This window comes from Pelobates fuscus, chromosome 4 (assembly GCF_036172605.1).
Source record: "Pelobates fuscus isolate aPelFus1 chromosome 4, aPelFus1.pri, whole genome shotgun sequence".
NCBI lineage: Eukaryota > Metazoa > Chordata > Amphibia > Anura > Pelobatidae > Pelobates > Pelobates fuscus.
Window position 1 is genome coordinate 1,577,501 of NC_086320.1, and position 19,444 is coordinate 1,596,944.

The 19,444-nt window shown below is 42.8% G+C and overlaps 1 protein-coding gene across 2 annotated transcripts in view; it reads left to right on the forward strand.

The window, feature by feature from the left end:
• The window catches only part of LOC134608233 (CD5 antigen-like), a 515,634-nt gene that overhangs the window by 359,779 nt on the left and 136,411 nt on the right, over positions 1-19,444 (forward strand). For both annotated transcript variants that reach the window (XM_063450897.1, XM_063450898.1), the window contains exons 6-8: positions 476-604; positions 6,952-7,029; positions 7,671-7,772. In XM_063450897.1, the coding sequence (XP_063306967.1) occupies positions 476-604; positions 6,952-7,029; positions 7,671-7,772 (309 nt within the window). The remainder of the gene's footprint in view (positions 1-475; positions 605-6,951; positions 7,030-7,670; positions 7,773-19,444) is intronic.

The following is a 19,444-nucleotide window of genomic DNA, read 5'->3' on the forward strand; positions in this document are numbered from 1 at the left end:
GGCGCTTTTTTAAATAATGAAAATAATAATAATAATTACACTTTGTTGGCGCTTTATAAATAATAATAATAATAATTACACTTTATTGCCGCTTTATAAATAATAATAATAATAATTACACTTTGTTGGCGCTTTATAAATAATAATAATAATAATTACACTTTATTGGCGCTTTATAAATAATAATTATAACAATTACACTGTGTTAGCGCTTTATAAATAACAATAATAATAATAATAATTACACTTTATTGGCGCTTTATAAATAATAATAATAATAATTACACTTTGTTGGTGCTTTATTAATAATAATAATAATTACACTTTGTTAGCGCTTTATAAATAATAATAATAATTACACTTTGCTGGCTGGTTATAAATAGCAATAATAATAATGATAACAATTATACTGTGTTAGCGCTTTATAAATGATAATAATAATAATAATAATAATAATTATTACACTTTGTTGTAGGAGCTGAAGCGGTGGCCAATGACAGATTCTCGCTCGAGGCGATAATAATTTGCGGAACGCTGGCTGTGTTACTCCTGATATCGATTATCACCTTCACTCTCATTATTTGCCGACTAAGGCGACTGCAAAGTAAATAGACCGTTCCTGGTGTCATATTGAAATCCAATAATTGGAGGAATGTTTTAGCGTTTCTTACATGCACTGACCTCACAAATCGTACTAAAAGAATATTGCAGAATATTAAATGAACCGACTATAATAAATAACGATATTACTGCAATGCTACACTGACAGTAAATCCCACAGCATTGTGATGGGGAGATTCAAGGCAGGATTTTATTACAGATAGAGAGGCTCCTATTGTCCTTATCTCTGTCTTTTACTCCTAATAGCAAAGAAACATTTTAAAACAGAAACCTTGAAGGGACACTTTACAGTTTGAACCCTTGCGGGGAGCAGGGGAGCTTTAGAGGCAGAGGAACACTGCAGTGTTAGGAATACAGTTTTGTACACCTAACACTATTGTCTATAGTGTTCTTTTTATGAAGCAGTTTTGGTGTATAGATCATGCCCCTGTAATTTTGCTGCTCAATTCCAGACATCCCAACTCTCCTGGACATTCCGGGAGTCTCCCGCATTTTAATTGCGACTCCCAGAGGCCAACTATATAGTTCTATATTTTATATTCTGTTGTTATTATTATTATTATTATTATTATTATTATTATTATTATTGCCATTTATAAAGCGCCAACAGATTCCGTAGCGCTTTACAATATTATGAGAGGGGGGATTTAGCTATAAATAGGACAATTACAAGAAAACTTACAGGAACGATAGGTTGAAGAGGGCCCTGCTCAAACGAGCTCACAGTCTATAGGAGGAGCTTACAGTCTATAGGAGGAGCGTACAGTCTATAGGAGGAGCTTACAGTCTATAGGAGGTGGGGTATAAAACATTAGGACAGGGAATAGCAATCAAATAAGGTGGGAGTGAAGCAGAGCTGGAGGAGAGAGTAAAGTGCTGCCCTTTAGGAGAGAGCAAGAGACAGGTATGGGAGGTAGAGGTTACTCTGAGAGGCCATAAGCTTTCCTAAAGAGATGGGTTTTAAGGCCCTTCTTAAATGATTGACGACTAGGGGAGAGTCTCATGGCGGAAGGCAGGCTATTCCAAAAATTCTATATAATATCCCGGTAACCGATTTTTTTACTCCCTTACTATAAAAAATATATATTTTTTAAATCGATTACCAGGATAAAGGGGTGCAGCTCCATAAGAGAACTGCACACACTATTCTGCGTAGGAGTGGTGGGTGTCATGTGATGACCCGGCTCTAGTCGAACAGCATGCTGCCAGAGAAAGGATACCCAGTAGTAACCGCACTTCAAGGAGCCCCCTCACCTGCTATGACGGGTAAAACAGCAGGGTAGGGGGCTCCAATCTTTATGTATGCAGGGCGGGTGTTGTGGGAGGCAGCTTATTGTTTCTTGTGCAGGAGGGAGGCTCAGGGAAGGTAAGGAAGGAGGGTGGGATAATTGGGGGAAGCTCTAAGGGGCTGGGAGATATTGGAGGAAGATTAGAGGGAGTGGGAGATATTTGGGGAAGATATAAATGGCTGTGAGATATTTGGGGAAGATATAAGGGGCTAGGAGATATTGGGGAAAGATAAAAGGGAGTTGGAGATATTGGGGGAAGATATGAGGTGCTGGGAGATATTGGGGGAAGATATGAGGGGCTGGGAGATATGGGGGAATATATGAAGGGCTGAGAGAATTGGGGAAGATATGAGGGGTGGGAGATATTAGGTGAAGATATGAGGGAGTGGGAGATATTGGGGGAAGATATGAGGGTGTGTGAGAAATATGGTGGGAAGATATGAGGTGGTGGGAGATATTGGGGGAAGATATCGGGGCTGAGATAATTGTGGGAAAATATGATGGGTTGAGAGAATTGGGGGAAGATATGAGTTGGTGGGAAGACATGAGGTAGTGGGAGATATCGGGGGAGATATGGATGAAATAAGGGGTGGGAGATATTGGTGCCCCTATCCCTCCCACTACAGCACCTATCACCTCACTTACTGCCCTTATTCCCTACTACAGCCCCCAACCCCATTTTTACACCCCTGTACCCCCACTACAGCCCATATTCCCTGACTACAGTCCGTACCCCACACTTTAGTCCCAATCCCCCAATTGCAGCCCCTTTCCCCAATTACTTCAGTCCCTAAGTCCCCAACTACAGCTGTTATCCTGCACTACATTTCCTAATCCCCCAATTACGGCACATACCCTCCAATACAGCACTTGTGCCCCACTACATCCCCTATCACCCCACAACAACCCAGTACCAGTGCCCCTCCCGAGATTGCGTGGGATGGGGGGACCGTAAATGATGAAGGCACCTCCCTGAAATGAGGTGACCTCTTCCCTGAAATTATATTTTGTTGGGATGTCTGCAATTCTCTGCTGTTTAGGAGTTAAATCAACTTTATTTCTATTGATGCAGCTCTAGCCACACCTCCCCTGATTGCATGAAAAAAGTGTTTAATTGTCAATCAGATCTTGCAGCACAGAGTGTTTACTTTAAAAGTTTTTATCTCTGGCTTTTTTAAGCTCTGGCTGGCAAGAAGCGAGCAGGAGATAAGAAATGCTACATCTTTAGTTAGAGAACTGGGAACTCATACTCTTTACTTTATAGTTAGTTAGAACTATGGTGGTTGGCCTGGGGGGGATAACATGGAGCAGGGACGAAGGGTAGGCTGTCTTGCAGCTTAGTAGAAGTATGAGCTGTGGGGCAAAGGAGAATGATGTTTGAAAGCTAATTTTCCTTTCTTGTTGTGAAGCACAGAGAAAGTGCAACTTTAAACCCTCTGTCTTATTCTTCACGTATCTGTGAATGTCTCTGCATGTATGACTGTGTTTCCGTGAGTGTGTGTGGCGGTCACCCCGAGAGAGGAGGGGTATCCACTGCCAGAGATGTCCCTTTCCCCTAGTGTTTGTAGTGCTGTAGTATTCCCAAGTCGATCTCCAAACCAGCAAAAGAGCAAGTATAGCTGTTCAGCTCTTACAAGAGCTAGTGGTTATAGCGGGTATAGCTGTTCCATACAATCACGAGACAAGGCTCTGTGTTGAGGATGAAGTGAACTGACTTTAATGGGACCACACTTGGCCTTTTTTTGACAATCCCCATGCAAGGGGTACTCCCACATGGACCTGACGGAAGACTACAGTACAAAGTTATAGACCAATGACAAAGTTGTTCAAGTACATGACACTCCCATACATAATCATACAATCCCTCTCCTCCGCCTGGGAGATAATTGAGTCAGGTACTTGTAACAGATGCCCTGTTCCTGGAGATTATTGTTTACTTTGCTGGGATCGGTATATGAATCCAACCGAACAGATTTGCCCCAGCTGGTTCGTATACCGAATAATGTACCGAACCCTTGGACCACCCAGAGCAGTCATGTGCCTCCAATTGACCTTACTAACACTTGCCCTAATCGCAACACTGAACGTTCTAAGTCGTTCACTGGGTGGCCGTCGTTCGTATGCATGAACACGTGGCGGCGGCCATCTTGTTTTGTCAAACGCATCCAGCGGTTTTTGTTCGTCAAGTGTATGGAACTATTTTCGGACACTCAACGGCCCAAACACTGCTAAGACTTTCAGGATCACCTAGTTTCATTCCAAGTCACCTGAAAGAGGCGGCGTTTGGTAAAACCAAACTCCTGAACAAGGGCACACGACTAGCTTTCCCACCAACAGTGATTTGGGATATTTTGTTATATTTGAAGTCCAAAAAAGAGATCGGCCGCACAGCCAATTTAACTATTCTGAGCAGGAGCCTCGTGTGCGGTCGGTCAGAAATAAGACTTCCATATGAATCCCGAACTGATCTAGGTGATTTTTGGATATGTTGCTCACCCAGATCGGGGCTATCAAGTACTTTTTATGAGGTTTGTGTTGGTTTTTGTGGTACTTTCAGATTGTCTATAAATTATGTTCTTTTTTGCCTGGAGATAATTGAGTTGATACAGTAATTGACTTGATTATCTCCCAGGCAGAGGGGAGGGATTGTATGCCATGTGTGGGAGTGTCATACATTGTAACTCTGTCGTTATTGGTTTATAAGTTTGTATTGTAGCCCTCAACAAGGTCCATGTGGGAGTGCCCACATGGGGAATTACATAAAAGGCCAGTGTGGAACCAGTTCACTTAACCCTCAACACGCAGCCTCGTCTCTTGATTGTAGGGAACCGCTATACTGCTATAACCACTAGCTCTTACAGGAGCTCTACAGCTATATTGGATTCACCCAGCCGACCACTTAGAATGTTATTAATTTTGTGGTTTTTGCAAGTGTGTAAAGAGGTCAGCCAGGTTAATGAGTGGCACACGACTGCACTGGGTGATCAATCCATTCAGTAGATGGTTCGCTTCACGAACCAAGTTCTCAATTCTGTTCGGTTTGTTCGCCGCATCAGTTAAATACAACAGTGAATCAGGTACAGGGAATCTGTCACAGTGTGTATATGTTTGTGTATTTTGTGTTTGCCTTTGGATGTCTATGTGTGTATCTGTATACGTTTGTGTATCTATGAGTATGACTGCATGCAAAAATACAGATGTTCATGTGAGTGCGTGTCTTGATGTAGATATCTGTGAGTATGTTATGTTTGTGTCTATATTTATGTATCTTTGAGTGTGTGTGTATGTCTCTCTATATGTTTATTTGTGTTTGTGCTCATGTGTACGTGTAAATGCATCTGTGAGTGACACAGTGACTGTGAGGGTGTATTATGCATCTAAGAGTATATTTATCTGCAAAGAAATACCTCTGTGACAGTTTGCAGTCTTCTTACTTATTTTTTTGAATCCATAAGTATATATAGGGACACACTATACGAGTGGGTGGGATAGGGACATTACTGGGAGTGGGTGGGATAGGGACATGTCTGGGAGTGGGAGGAATAGAGACATTTATAGGGATTGAATGGAATAAGGATACACCCTGGGAGTGGGTGGAATAGGGACATGACTGGGAGTGGGTGGGATAGAGACATGACTGGGAGTGGGTGGGAAGGGACATTACAGGGAGTGGGTTGGATAGGGTCATGGCTGGGAGTGGGTAGGATTGGGACATGACTGGGGATGTGAGGGATAGAGACATGAGTGGGTGGGATAGGGACATGACCGGGTTGTGGGTGGAATAAGGACATTACTGGATGTGGGTGGGATAGGGAGATGCTCTAGGAGTGGGTGGGATAGGGACATGACTGAGAGTGAGTGGACATGACTGAATGTGGGTGGGATAGGGACATGACTTGGAGTGGGTGGCATAGGGACATGACTGGAGGTGGGTGGAATAGGGATATGACTGGGAGGGGGTGGGATAGGGATATCACTGGATGTGGGTTGGATAGGGACATGACTGGGAGTGGGTGGGATAGGGATATGACTGGGAGTGGCTGGGATAGGGACATGACTGGGTGTGGGTGGAATAAGGACATGACTGGATGTGGGTGGGATAGGGACATGCTCTTGGAGTGGGTGGGATAGGGACATGACTGGGAGTGGGTGGAATAAGGACATGACTGGATGTGGATGGGATATGGAGATGCTCTAGGAGTGGGTGGGATAGGGACATGACTCGGAGTGGGTGGTATAAGGACATGACTGGGAATGGGTGGATAGGGACATGACTGGGAGTGGGTGGGTGGGATAGGGACATGACTGGAGGTGGGTGGGATAGGGATATGACTGGGAGTGGGTGGATAGGGACATGCTCTAGGAGTTGGTGGGAAAGGAACATGACTGGGAGTGGGTGGAATAAGAACATGACTGGGTGTGGGTGGAATAGGGATATGACTGGGAGTGGGTGGGATAGGGACATGCTCTAGGAGTGGGTGGGATAGGGACATGACTGACATGACTGTATGTGGGTGGGATAGGGATATGACTGGGAGTGGGTGGGATATGGACATGACTTGAGGTGGGTGGGATAGAGATGTGACTGGGAGTGGGTGGGATAGGGACATAACTGGATGTGGATGGGTTAGGGCCATGACTGGGAGTGGGTGGGATAGGGACATCACTGGATGTGGGTGGGATAGGGCAATGACTGGGAGTGGGTGGGATAGGGACATGACTGGATGTGGGCGGGGTAGGGACATGCTCTAGGAGTGGGAGGCACAGGGACACGCTTTGGGAGTGGGTGGGACAGAGACATGCTCTGAAAGATGGTGGGATACGGACATGACTGCGAGTGGGTGGGATAGGGACATAATTTGGGACTGCAAACTTTCTAAAAGAACGTATAATAATATATATATTTTTTAATTGCCATATTATAGTCTGCAGTTTATCCTATGTGTGACAAAAAAAAAAGACGAATATGTTTATTGAAGTATTAATGGTATTATTTTTTTCATTATAGAAGTTGTTGAAGTATCACATTTCTCTCCTCCAGGGGTCTCATTCCAGATAACATCATTGATCCCAACCAATGAAAACAGAAATTCCACTTTCAGACAGACCAAGCTACCAGGTGAGAGGCTGGACATATTTTATGATCCCTCGTTTATGTCTCACAGTTTGTACTATTATTTAATTATTTCCGTTCTGCAACTTTCAGCATGGTCTCGTCAATTTATTTACTAGTTATATCTGACTTTCTCATCAATATTCTCACCGTGCCAAGTTCTGTTCATGACATTAAAAGCAAGGAAGCTTTTTTTCTTTGTTGATACTATAGCAAAAGGTGAAGAGTAAAGAGCATAAACCCAAATTATAGCCTTGATTCATTATTTTCAGACAAGCGTTTCAAACTATTTAAGAGTTTTAAATATATCGTAATACTTGAGACCTATGTCAGTTACCTTGAATTATTTTTAAGGATTTCTGCCAATAGTCACACTCTCCACGTCAGCCTAGAGAAGCACAGGAAGGTAAGACCACACTTAATGATCTAGAGAACATTGCAGATAACATCACCCATTATATGGTAAGCAATAAGGACTAGATCACTATACAGCACTCAGTCCTCGAGGTATTATAAAAGAAGGGTACAATTTGGTGAGCATGGAAATTATACATTGGGTACCAGAAGACCTTAACTAGATAGATGTTTCTCCAGGTCTGTATGTGAAGGCATTAACACTACATGTGTTTTCTCACCTATTGCCATAGTACCAGCATCCATCCCTGCTGTGCCAAGCATGGCAGCGCCATCAAATAACGATGACTACGAATTCAACACTGCTCCCCCTGCACCTCTAATCACATTTCAAGGTGAGTGTGCGAGCCCTTCCTTTGAGCATTTCTGTACCTGTAGAATGTGATGTATTGTACAAAACATGGCACATGAGTAATAGTCCCATCATATAATGTACACTGCTCAAAGAAAATAAAGGGAACACAAAAATAACACATCCTAGATCTGAATGAATTAAATATTCTTCTGAAATACTTTGTTCTTTACATAGTTGAATGTGCTGACAACAAAATCACACAAAAATAAAAAAATGGAATTCAAATTTTTCAACCCATGGAGGTCTGGATTTGGAGTCACACTCAAAATTAAAGTGGAAAAACACACTACAGGCTGATCCAACTTTGATGTCCTTAAAACAAGTCAAAATGAGGCTCAGTAGTGTGTGTGGCCTCCACGTGCCTGTATGACCTCCCTACAATTCCTGTGCATGCTCCTGATGAGGTGGCGGATGGTCTCCTGAGGGATCTCCTCCCAGACCTGGACTAAAGCATCTGCCAACTCCTGGACAGTCTGTGGTGCAACGTGACATTGGTGGATGGAGTGAGACATGATGTCCCAGATTTGCTCAATTGGATTCAGGTCTGGGGAATGGGCAGGCCAGTCCATAGCATCAATGCCTTCATCTTGCAAGAACTGCGGACACACTTCAGCCACATAAGGTCTAGCATTGTCTTGCATTAGGAAAAACACAGGGCCAACCGCACCAGCATATGGTCTCACAAGGGGTCTGAGGATCTCATCTCGGTACCTAATGGCAGTCAGGCTACCTATGGTGAGCACATGGAGGGCTGTGTGCCCCCCCCCCCCCCCAAAGAAATGCCACCCACACCATTACGGACTCACTGCCAAACCGGTCATGCTGGAGGATGTTGCAGGCAGCAGAATGTTCTCCACGGCGTCTCCAGACTGTGTCACGTCTGTCACATGTGCTCAGTGTGAACCTGCTTTCATCTGTGAAGAGCGCAGGGCGCCAGTGGCGAATTTGCCAATCTTGGTGTTCACTGGCAAATGCCAAACGTCCTGCACGGTGTTGGGCTGTAAGCACAACCCCCACCTGTGGACGTCGGGCCCTCATACCACCCTCATGGAGTCTGTTTCTGACGTTTGAGCAGACACATGCACATTTGTGGCCTGCTGGAGGTCATTTTGCAGGGCTCTGGCAGTGCTCCTCCTTTTCCTCCTTGCACAAAGGCAGAGGTAGCGATCCTGCTGCTGGGTTGTTGCCCTCCTACAGCCTCCTCCACGTCTCCTGATCTACTGGCCTGTCTCCTGGTAGCGTCTCCATGCTCTGGACACTATGCTGACAGACACAGCAAACCTTCTTGCCACAGCTCGCATTGATGTGCCATCCTGGATGAGCTGCACTACCTGAGCCACTTGTGTGGGTTGTAGCATTCAAAAGTGACCAAAACATCAGCCAGGAAGCATAGGAACTGAGAAGTGGTCTGTGGTCACCACCTGCAGAACCACTCCTTTATTGGGGGTGTCCTGCTAATTACCTATAATTTCCACCTGTTGCTATCCCATTTGAACAACAGCATGTGAAATTGATTGTCACTCAGTGTTGCTTCCTAAGTGGACAGTTTGATTTCACAGAAGTGTGATTGACTTGGAGTTACATTGTGTTGTTTGAGTGTTCCCTTTATTTTTTTGAGCAGTGTAAATTTGTCTGTAAGGCTTCATCAGTTTTATGTCTCGCTCAGGAAAGGGAGAGGCAAATGTCCCAGTTGAGTGTTCAACCTGCCCCCAATTACCACCAACAGATGATTCTCAGGATTGCAGGGTCTATAGAATTAAAATATTATTATAAAATGTCAATATATTTCACAGTTCTGAACCATACCATGGTCTACTGAGACCAACCAAATCCCAATTTAAGGCAATAGATTAGCAGTAATGGATGTAGAAAGTGAAAGTTCTGGATTGGACTGACCATGCAATCCCATAGGAGAAGACTGAGAAGGGATTTTCCAATACACAGGTGTTGATTGGCTTAAAGACGATCTGTAGAATTTCAACAAACACATATTTTTTGGCCTTGAAACCTACATACCCTACTCCATACTGAGCTCCCAATACACAGGCCATTTCTACGCATTCATATTGGTCCTTATAGACCTCCTATCAGGTTCCCAAAACACAGGTCCTTATAATGACCTAACTTCTTTCTCCTTTCATTTTCCTTTTTTTATTGTTATTAAGAAATGTATATCTGTTTAAATTGTGGGTAGTGTTTTAATCATAGTGTATGTGAATAGCCTAAATTAAAAGTTTCAGATATTGAAGAAGGTTATTTATGAAATTAGTGCAATTCATACCCATTTCCACCACGTCACGTCAGTACTACCAGTTGAAAAATGAATGCATGCATACATATAATTAAATAAGGCACTAAGCCAAAAAGGTGATAAAAAAACGTTATTAAAATAAATGATTGGAGGCATAATATTCGCCTCTTTGTCTTTAATAAAATCATGACTGTACGTCATAAGTGAAGAAAATCCAGGAATTGTATATAAAGACACTGATGCTCATATTATTTGAGTTAATTCTTTCCACTATTGAGAAAGGAACATGATCAATAGGTTTGAAATACAATTCACAAAATGTAGACTCATTAGACCAACTTTCCACTTCATTAAATCCTCCAAATGGCAATAGATGCCATGTCTCTACAAGAAGAATGTGCTCTATAGATATTGGTGATATTTCCAACTTCATTCAATAACCATTGGACCCAGCTGGTTAACGATGTGTCCTACGGGCCTACGACTAAGAAAAGAAAGGATTTTTGGGCCAGAATGACAATATTGACTGATCTTGTATTCTTTCAAACAAAGAACTGGGCAAAGATTTGGATGCGTTAGAAACACTGAATAAGACACTGTCCTAACACAAAAAAAAAAGATCAAACTCCATCAGTAGAAAAAGAAAAGTACTCTAAAGTCCAATACACGAACATCAAAAATTATTTAGCAAAATATCAGACGGAAAAAAAAGAGACAAGTTTAGATGAGAATTGTTGTGATAATTCTTCATTCCTCAACCAACCATTCAGAAATCTGAAGACAATGTTGACATCCCAGGTGGAATTCTATCTTGGTTTAGGAGATCTAGAAAGTTTAATTCATTTTATCAATTTACAAACTGATAGATGATAACCCACTAAAAAATAATAACACCTCTAGGATTGTTGAAATTATTCTAATAAAAAATAAAAAATATGATTTAAAGTTCCTGCCCCCTCCGTTTTGGTTTTGTTCTGCAGTTACCTATTCTAATTAGACCGGCATTCAGATACACTACCTGCTCATCTTTATGGAGCTAATTCTCGGTTCCCAATCTGCATTTATATCTGAGCCCATGACTGATTGGCCGTTCATTTTTCACTGTTTGTAAAGCTACCTATTTGAGCACACATGGACTATGTCATATGATGTGCATTTTTTTTTTCAACAAAACCTGTTGTTATCACTCAATCCTTTTCCTGGATTGGTGTTGATCTTTGTTCTTCAATTTCACTCAAAATAATATATATAATTTTAAAGCCTCCAAAAAAGTGATCCAAACCTCTTACCATGCACCAACTAGTCTAACTTCTTATGGATATTAAATAAAACCAAAATAAATTGGGTCCCTATGGAAGGCAGAACTCGATACTGTTTTTGGTAGAAATAGGGGAAAATGAAAACTAAAAACTGTAAATAGTAACAGATGGCTTAGAGTTAAGGTAAGTGGGGGGAAAGGTACCAGAGTTCTCAGCAGTATATAACCCCAAACTATCCAGAAAATAAAACAACCGTTATTAATATCCACAAAGAAACACAGATGGAGAAAACAGCTGAGATATGGTACTGCAATCGACCGCAATTGTAGCTACTGAAAATAGGCAGTGGTAACTACAGATGCCATGGAGCGGATAGGCTGATGGTAATACCATAGAGGTCAGTGGTAGTGGTATTAGTAATGGCAGAGATAAACCGCTCATTTACATAGCGATGGGCAGGTAAGTTAAAGAGTAGCAGTAACATCCATAATAGAGTGAACAAAACCACATTCCTATAATGGGGAACAAACAATGCTGCTACATAGTCCCTGGGATTGAGTAATGTGGCTATACTCTGTAAATCTGCAGAAACTCTGGCTACTTAGCCCTGCTGCTCCTAAAGCAACACCTCCGAGGGTGTTCTAAGGCTGTCCCTATAAACTGTAAAATACAAAGCCTCCCAAACGTCTTGTGAACTCTTGTAGGATCTGTGTTCCTGGAGCCTGAATTGTCATTAATGATATAATCATTTCCGAAAATCCTTCAGTCAAAAAGGGTTGAAATACTGCTACACTGCCGATATTTAAAGCAAAGAACGATATATAAAGATAGAATCTTTATAAAATACTCATTTCACTGAAACTCCAACCCAGTCAAGAGATATATAGAGACACAGTGGCAGCGCCCACAAGGGACAAGTTGAGTTAAGCAGAACTCACCTTTACCTCCTTCCTGGCCATGGGACCCCCAGTGATGATGTCTCCGTCGAGGGTCTTTGCAAAGTTCCCAGAGGGTGACAGTGCTGCGTTAATCAATTAACACAAACCCAAGATACTTTTGAGCCCAGGAGACGTTTAACCAGGGCTCCTACACCGCTAAATCAATCCTCACCTACAATCATTTATGTCTCTCACTTTACAATTTACCTCCAGTGAAAACACAAACCAATCAGTGCCCATTAAAAACGAAAAAACTGAGAGATAGCCAAAGCCTCGAGACTGGAAGCTCTATAGCAGGGTCCTCGTCAACCTATCGTTCCTGTACGTTTTCTTGTAATTGTCCTATTTATAGTTAAATCCCCCCTCTAATAATATTGTAAAGCGCTGCGGAATATGTTGGCGCTGTATAAATCACAATAATAAATAAATATATAAATACATAAAGCCTAACATGCGTTTCGGTGCTCAATATGTGCCTTTGCCTGGAGCTTAAACATATACTCATGGTAATATGTCCAATCATGCGTAAGTTAATAAAGGAGCACCTGGTAAAAGCCTGGAAGGAAGGCTGATGGAATTACATATACATAGGACTTGCAGGAGATGTTGAAATATATCGCGTGAAAAGCATCTTGAACATCTATTTTCCCCATGCAATCGGATAGTTAAAGAAGATCCATTAAGTAATGGATTTCCTACATTTTAAAATTATAGTAAACTAAAAGATCACTGAGTTTCTTTGAATTTATGGCTGGATGCATCGGTCCAACCTTTTGCTAAACCAACAATAGGTTGTTCACAAACCGACATTGTCAGTAAAAACTCGAGCGATCTTGATATAACATTTGAACTGTTATGTCTACTAACTTTCATTGGGCAAGGCAACATGGTTTGAGTAGGATATTTAATTAATTCTGTTTGAAACTCTTGACCCTTTCATTTGGTTCAAGCTCATTGTCCAAACCATCCAAACCCACGTGACTATATATAGTGACTTTCAAATTATCTTAATAAAGTGCCCAAGTGACAACAGTGCAATTAATCCAATCATTTGGTAAATGACTTCCCTCAAAATAGGGATTATCCTGCCAGGGAAGAAACGGCACAACATGCCATATACAGTGCCAAACAGTACAACAGAATTACAATCTATTATATACATCAATTAGCTACTCACAAGTTTCAATCAAATAAAAGGCCTTTGGAGTAGAATAGATGAACGTCTTTCCCAGCTCTTTATTGGTCTCAGTAAATAAGAAAAAAGACAAAGTGCAATCAAGTACAGTTGTGCTCAAAAGTTTGCATACCCTTGGAGACTTGGTAATATATGGACCATGTGTAAAGAAAACACGAGTGAGCAGGAAAAACACATTTCTTTTAATTCTAATGGGATTCATATTTAACTGTAGGTTATAACAGAATGGCACAATCATAAAACGAAACATGGCAACAAAGAAAAGATTAAATGACCCTTGTTCGAAAGTCGCCATACCCTTATTTTTTTATTTGTAATTTTCAAAGTACACAGTGCATAGGAGGAGAGAAACATATTAATCATGTTATACAATTACAGGAAGTACATAACGGCAGGTGTATAAGAACTCGTCACATTGACATGCTACCAGTAGTTTTTTTTAAATACATACAGCCTCCAATTTACTCGTTTATTATGGGTAGAGAAGCTTGATGTATACTTATTTGGTAACTTAACATACAAAGTTGTGTAACACGATAAGGAGGGAGGGTAACGGAGGAGACAGGGGAGGGGGGGAGGAGTCCTGATTCATCCATTAGCTATAATTTACTGCGGCCTGAGTGTACGGCTTGGATGATTCATCCTGTGTCTAATTGCTATGCCTTTCTATATGTTTGTACCAGTACTTGTCCCACACACTGGCTATCAACCACCATATTTCTTCTTTTGTTTACGCTATTGACACATACCACAATCTCCTATCTGGGCATATCTTTCGAGTCTGGAGACTCGGTTTGAGCAATCTGAGACGTTTGAAATCTATCCCACAGTTCCCACGCCTCCCTCCAGAACTTTATTGGGGGTCTGACTGATCTGGCCATGGTTTCATAGGTTTTTACAGTATTGATCATTTGGATACAAGATCTTATGTGCGGAGGATTTGATTGTAGCCAGGCCTTGCTGATGGCCATAAGCACTACCGAGGTTTTATGATATATAAGATACCTCTTAATTTTTGGTAAGTGGGTTGGCATATATTGTAGTAGGGATTCATGGTAGGGTGGTACAACATCTCATATTAAACTATGTGTGTGGTGAAAGTGACCTCGCCACTGGTTTTTGCAGAGCTCCACAAGGTCCACCTGGATGGTAACCTTGTGGGGAAAACTGTATAAAAGACCCTCAGATCTGCTGAGTTCCTGTTTTACCCTCAACATAGAGCCTCGTCTCATGTGTGGGGGAAAAGGCTGCATCTACACTGGGGATTGCTATATGCAGTATACTCCCCCGGCTATAATCACTAAGCTCTTTTAAGAGCTTGTTCCTGCTACGCTCTCTACCCACTGGGAGCTGGATCCTGGTCTTGGGTCCAGGGTGGGTGGAGGACGGCGAGACCCCAACCAAGCTGCGGCAGTTTGTGGGGTCTGCAGTGCTTATGGTGTCTGGTGCGGTGCGGATGATCCTTGGTAAGCACTAGGAGCATCGATTGACGTAGGGTCCGTCACAATGTGTATCTGCCCAAAGTTGCTCAAGAGTAGGGCATGTTCACCATATATGGAGCATAGTGCCGGGGGAATTCTCACATCTCCAGTATTTTCCTGATTGGTTAGGATCTACTTGTTTCATTCTAGTGGGAACTAAATACCAGTGATAGAGTATTTTTTGTGCAATCTCAATATGCGAAGTGCACAGCGTAAATTCTTTATTTGCACAGAAGATTTGTGTCCACATCTAATCCAGCAATTTTGTAACCAGTTCTTTTTCCCACAACTGCACGAAGGGGTAGCTGTGTATGTTGGGTGGTTGGTGGTAGTAACTATTATATAGAGTGGACAATATTTTTTGTGGTCTTGTTGTGCGCAGGCATAGAGTCTCCAACCCTGACATTTGCCCCTCATTTACAATGGTAGGGAGTGCCTCTTTATTTTTCCCCAACTAAGACCTGATTTGCATGTAGGCAAACTCTGCTGAAGTGGGGAGGTTACGTGTGCTTTGTAGTGATTTAAATGGTATAACCTCACCACAGTCCAACAGTTGATGGAGGTATGTCAGGCCGTGTTTGGGCCATAGGCTGACATTCAGCGAGGGTATTAGTGCTGTAAATGATTGGATTAGCAATGCCGGTGAAAGGGTTGTGTTGGGATTGTGTGTCATGGTATATCTATCCCATTCCTTCAATGATAAGGACGTTATTGGTATCCAGGCCAAGGATTTTATTTTAAGGCCCTCAGTGTTTTCTGCTTCCAATATCGTCCAAGGGACTGGTGTTGCATGCTGATATAGTGCTATAACTAGGGGGCTGAGTATGGAATCCCTGTAATATGTAATAAGGTTTGGCAATCCCATGCCTCCTTGCCTATAGGGGAGGCAGGGGCGTATTAGCCGCGAGGCAAACAAGGCATTTGCCTTGGGCGGCATTTTCCAGGGGGCGGCAAAAAACGCCGCCCCCAAATGCCCAAGGCAAATGTCCTGTTAGCCTTGCGGCTAACAGACATGCTGGGCTGGTTGCTGGGCGACCGGCGAGGGAGCTCTTCCCCTGAGCTCTCTGCTCAGCTCCCTCGCGCGCCGCCCGCAGAGTGAGACTGGGAGCCGGAATATGACGTCATATTCCGGCTCCGCCTCCCAGCCTCACTCTGCGGGCGGCGCGCGAGGGAGCTGAGCAGAGAGCTCAGGGGAAGAGCTCCCTCGCCGGCCGCCCAGCCTGCCCGCCAGTGCCGTCCTGCAGCCACTTGACCACCAGGGAATTGGAGAACCCCCCCACCCCCAGCATTCCCAAAGGTAGGGGAGGGGGAGTAAATTTAAAAAAAAAAAAAATGTGTTAATGTGAGTGTGTGTGTGTGTGTGTGTCTCTGACTGTGTGTGTCTGATAGTGTGTGTGTGTCTGTTAGTGTGTGTGTGTCTGATAGTGTGTGTGTCTGATAGTGTGTGTGTTAGTGTGTGTGTGTCTGATAGTGTGTGTGTGTCTGTTAGTGTGTGTGTGTCTGTTAGTGTGTGTGTTAGTGTGTGTGTGTCTGTTAGTGTGTGTGTCTGACTGTGTGTCCGACAGTGTGTGTCTGACTGTGTGTCCGACAGTGTGTGTCTGTTAGTGTGTGTGTGTCCGACTGTGTGTGTTTGTTAGTGTGTGTGTCTCACTGTGTGTGTCTGTTAGTGTGTGTGTCAGACTGTGTGTTTGTTAGTGTGTGTGTCTCACTGTGTGTGTCTGTTAGTGTGTGTGTCCGACTGTGTGTGTTTGTTAGTGTGTGTGTCTGACTGTGTGTGTTTGTTAGTGTGTGTGTGTCCGACTGTGTGTGTTTGTTAGTGTGTGTGTCCGACTGTGTGTGTTTGTTAGTGTGTGTGTCTCACTGTGTGTGTCTGTTAGTGTGTGTGTCAGACTGTGTGTTTGTTAGTGTGTGTGTCTCACTGTGTGTGTCTGTTAGTGTGTGTGTCCGACTGTGTGTGTTTGTTAGTGTGTGTGTCTGACTGTGTGTGTTTGTCAGTGTGTGTGTGTCCGACTGTGTGTGTTTGTTAGTGTGTGTGTCCGACTGTGTGTGTTTGTTAGTGTGTGTGTCTCACTGTGTGTGTCTGTTAGTGTGTGTGTCCGACTGTGTGTGTTTGTTAGTGTGTGTGTCCGACTGTGTGTGTTTGTTAGTGTGTGTGTCTCACTGTGTGTGTCTGTTAGTGTGTGTGTGTCCGACTGTGTGTGTCTGTTAGTGTGTGTGTGTGTCCGACTGTGTGTGTTTGTTAGTGTGTGTGTCCGACTGTGTGTGTTTGTTAGTGTGTGTGTCTCACTGTGTGTGTCCGACTGTGTGTGTTTGTTAGTATGTGTGTGTGTCCGACTGTGTGTGTCCGACTGTGTGTGTCCGACTGTGTGTGTCTGACTGTGTGTGTCTGTTAGCTAGTGTATGCGTATCTGTCAGTGAATGTGTGTGTATTTAGAAGGCGGGGCAGGGGGGAAGGGTTGGGTGGGGGTGGCGCGCGTGCGCGCGGGGGGGGGGGGTGTCTGAGTTTTGTCCTGCCTAGGGCAGCACAAAACCAAGATACACCACTGAGGGGAGGTACATAATCATGGCAGCCATTCTCGTTTTTTATATGCCCATATGAATGTAGCCTCCCTAACAGATTTTGTTGCTAATTTCATCTGCAGGTTGCGGAACAGATACTGAAGTTTGAGAAGAATTAGCATTTTCACTGCAGCAATTCTTCCCATACAAGATGTGTGTTTGCCCTCCAGTTTAGTAGCTGGTGTTTTATATTATTGAGAGTCATGATATAATTTGCCTGGCACAAGCTGTGAACCTGTTTTGTGAATTGTATGCCCAAGAAGGTAAGACTATCTTGCCTATATTCGTATGCGTAAGAGTTTTGTAGGTCTTTTACCAGTGGTGGGGGTGCGTGAAGACACATAGCTTGTGTCTTCGTAGTATTTAATTTATAATAAGAACAGTCACTATATTATTGCAGGATTGTTCGGAGAGCTGGGATGGAGGTTGTAGCGTTAGTTAGGGATAGCATCACATCATCTGCGAACATAGTAACTTTATATTTCTTTTCTCTGATTTTCACACCCTGGATTAATGTGTTGTCCCTTTTTGCTTGTTCCAGGGGTTCTTGGGCAAGGATGTAGAGGATCGGGGATAGCGGACATCCCTGGTGCGTGCCATTCGAGATGGAGCTTCGCTGGCTCTAGAATAAATTATAAAATTTCCATGTACCGTCCACTCCCTGTCTACCTGTTACAAATCCCACCTGGTCAGGGAGTATTAGTGAGGGAATCAGATCTGTTAGTAACTGAAAAGATAAAACAGAGCCTGAATATAAATACGAGACAGAGTAGTGGTAGAGGAAAAAATGGGGGATAGCCCCTAAATAGCTAAATGGAACAAATAAAAAACAAAAAACTACCAGTAGGTGTCTCCTAACTCAATATGATATAACAATCTTAATTGATATTGTCACAGTTGCAAGTAAAAATTGAAACTTTTAATGAGTATGCTTAACAAGAATAGCAAAATGAAATGATAAAAGCAAAAGCAAAAAGCTAAATATTAAGTCCGTATAAGTAATCTTGCTGCAGCCGCACAGGTACCCTCTGTTTACAAATAGAGCCGAGAGAGTTAAGTGTGAAAGAGATACGAGTAATCTAGGTATACCTATTACCACATAAATATGCAGAAAGGATTGAAGAAGGGAAGCACTGAACACATACTTCTTTATATCTAGACTCTCCTGCAGAAAAGGGTCTAATGATGTGTCTAAAATACCTCTTTTACACAAAATCATAAGTTTCAAATTCTTAAGTAGTACACAAATAAAGCAAAGGGAAATAAGGCAATATTTGCCAAATAAGGTGCCTGTGATACAGGAGGTTCCTAATGGTAGTAGACCGCTAAGATCCGTGTATAACTGTGTGGTGAATTTCTAATTGGAGAATGTAGCACATCCTAGCGCTGACTTTTCTATTGTGATCTAAAGTGCCTTTGTGGGCACCCCTTATAAAATGCCTACACTACCACTAGGCCCCCCCATAGTAAGCTGGAATAGTGGATAGTATAAAGTAAACCGGACTAAAATATTGAAAGTAGGATGCCTATACAGAAGGAGCGATTTCTGACAGAATCACGAATGTGCTAGTATGACACAAGGATATAGTCGACTAGGCGTCCAAATCCCCTGACACGCGCGTTTCGCCTGAGTTGCTCATCAGAGGGGAATCAGATCTGCAACTCGGTTGGCATAGAGTTTAGCTAAAATTTTGGTGTCTGTATTCAACAGCGAATTGGGTTGTAAATTTTGAGGTTTAGTGGGATCTTTTCCGGGTTTTGGTAAAGTGGCAATATGTGCCAGCGGCATCTCTGGTGGCATATCTCCAGATGTTATTATGTGGTTCAGCATCTTAACTAGGTGAGGACCTAGGGTAGCATGAAAGGTCTTATAATAATTATTCGTAAAGCCGTCGGGACCCGGTGATTTACCATGAGGTAAGGAGTATACCGTTTGTGTCAGCTCAGTTATGGAAAGTGGACCCATGAA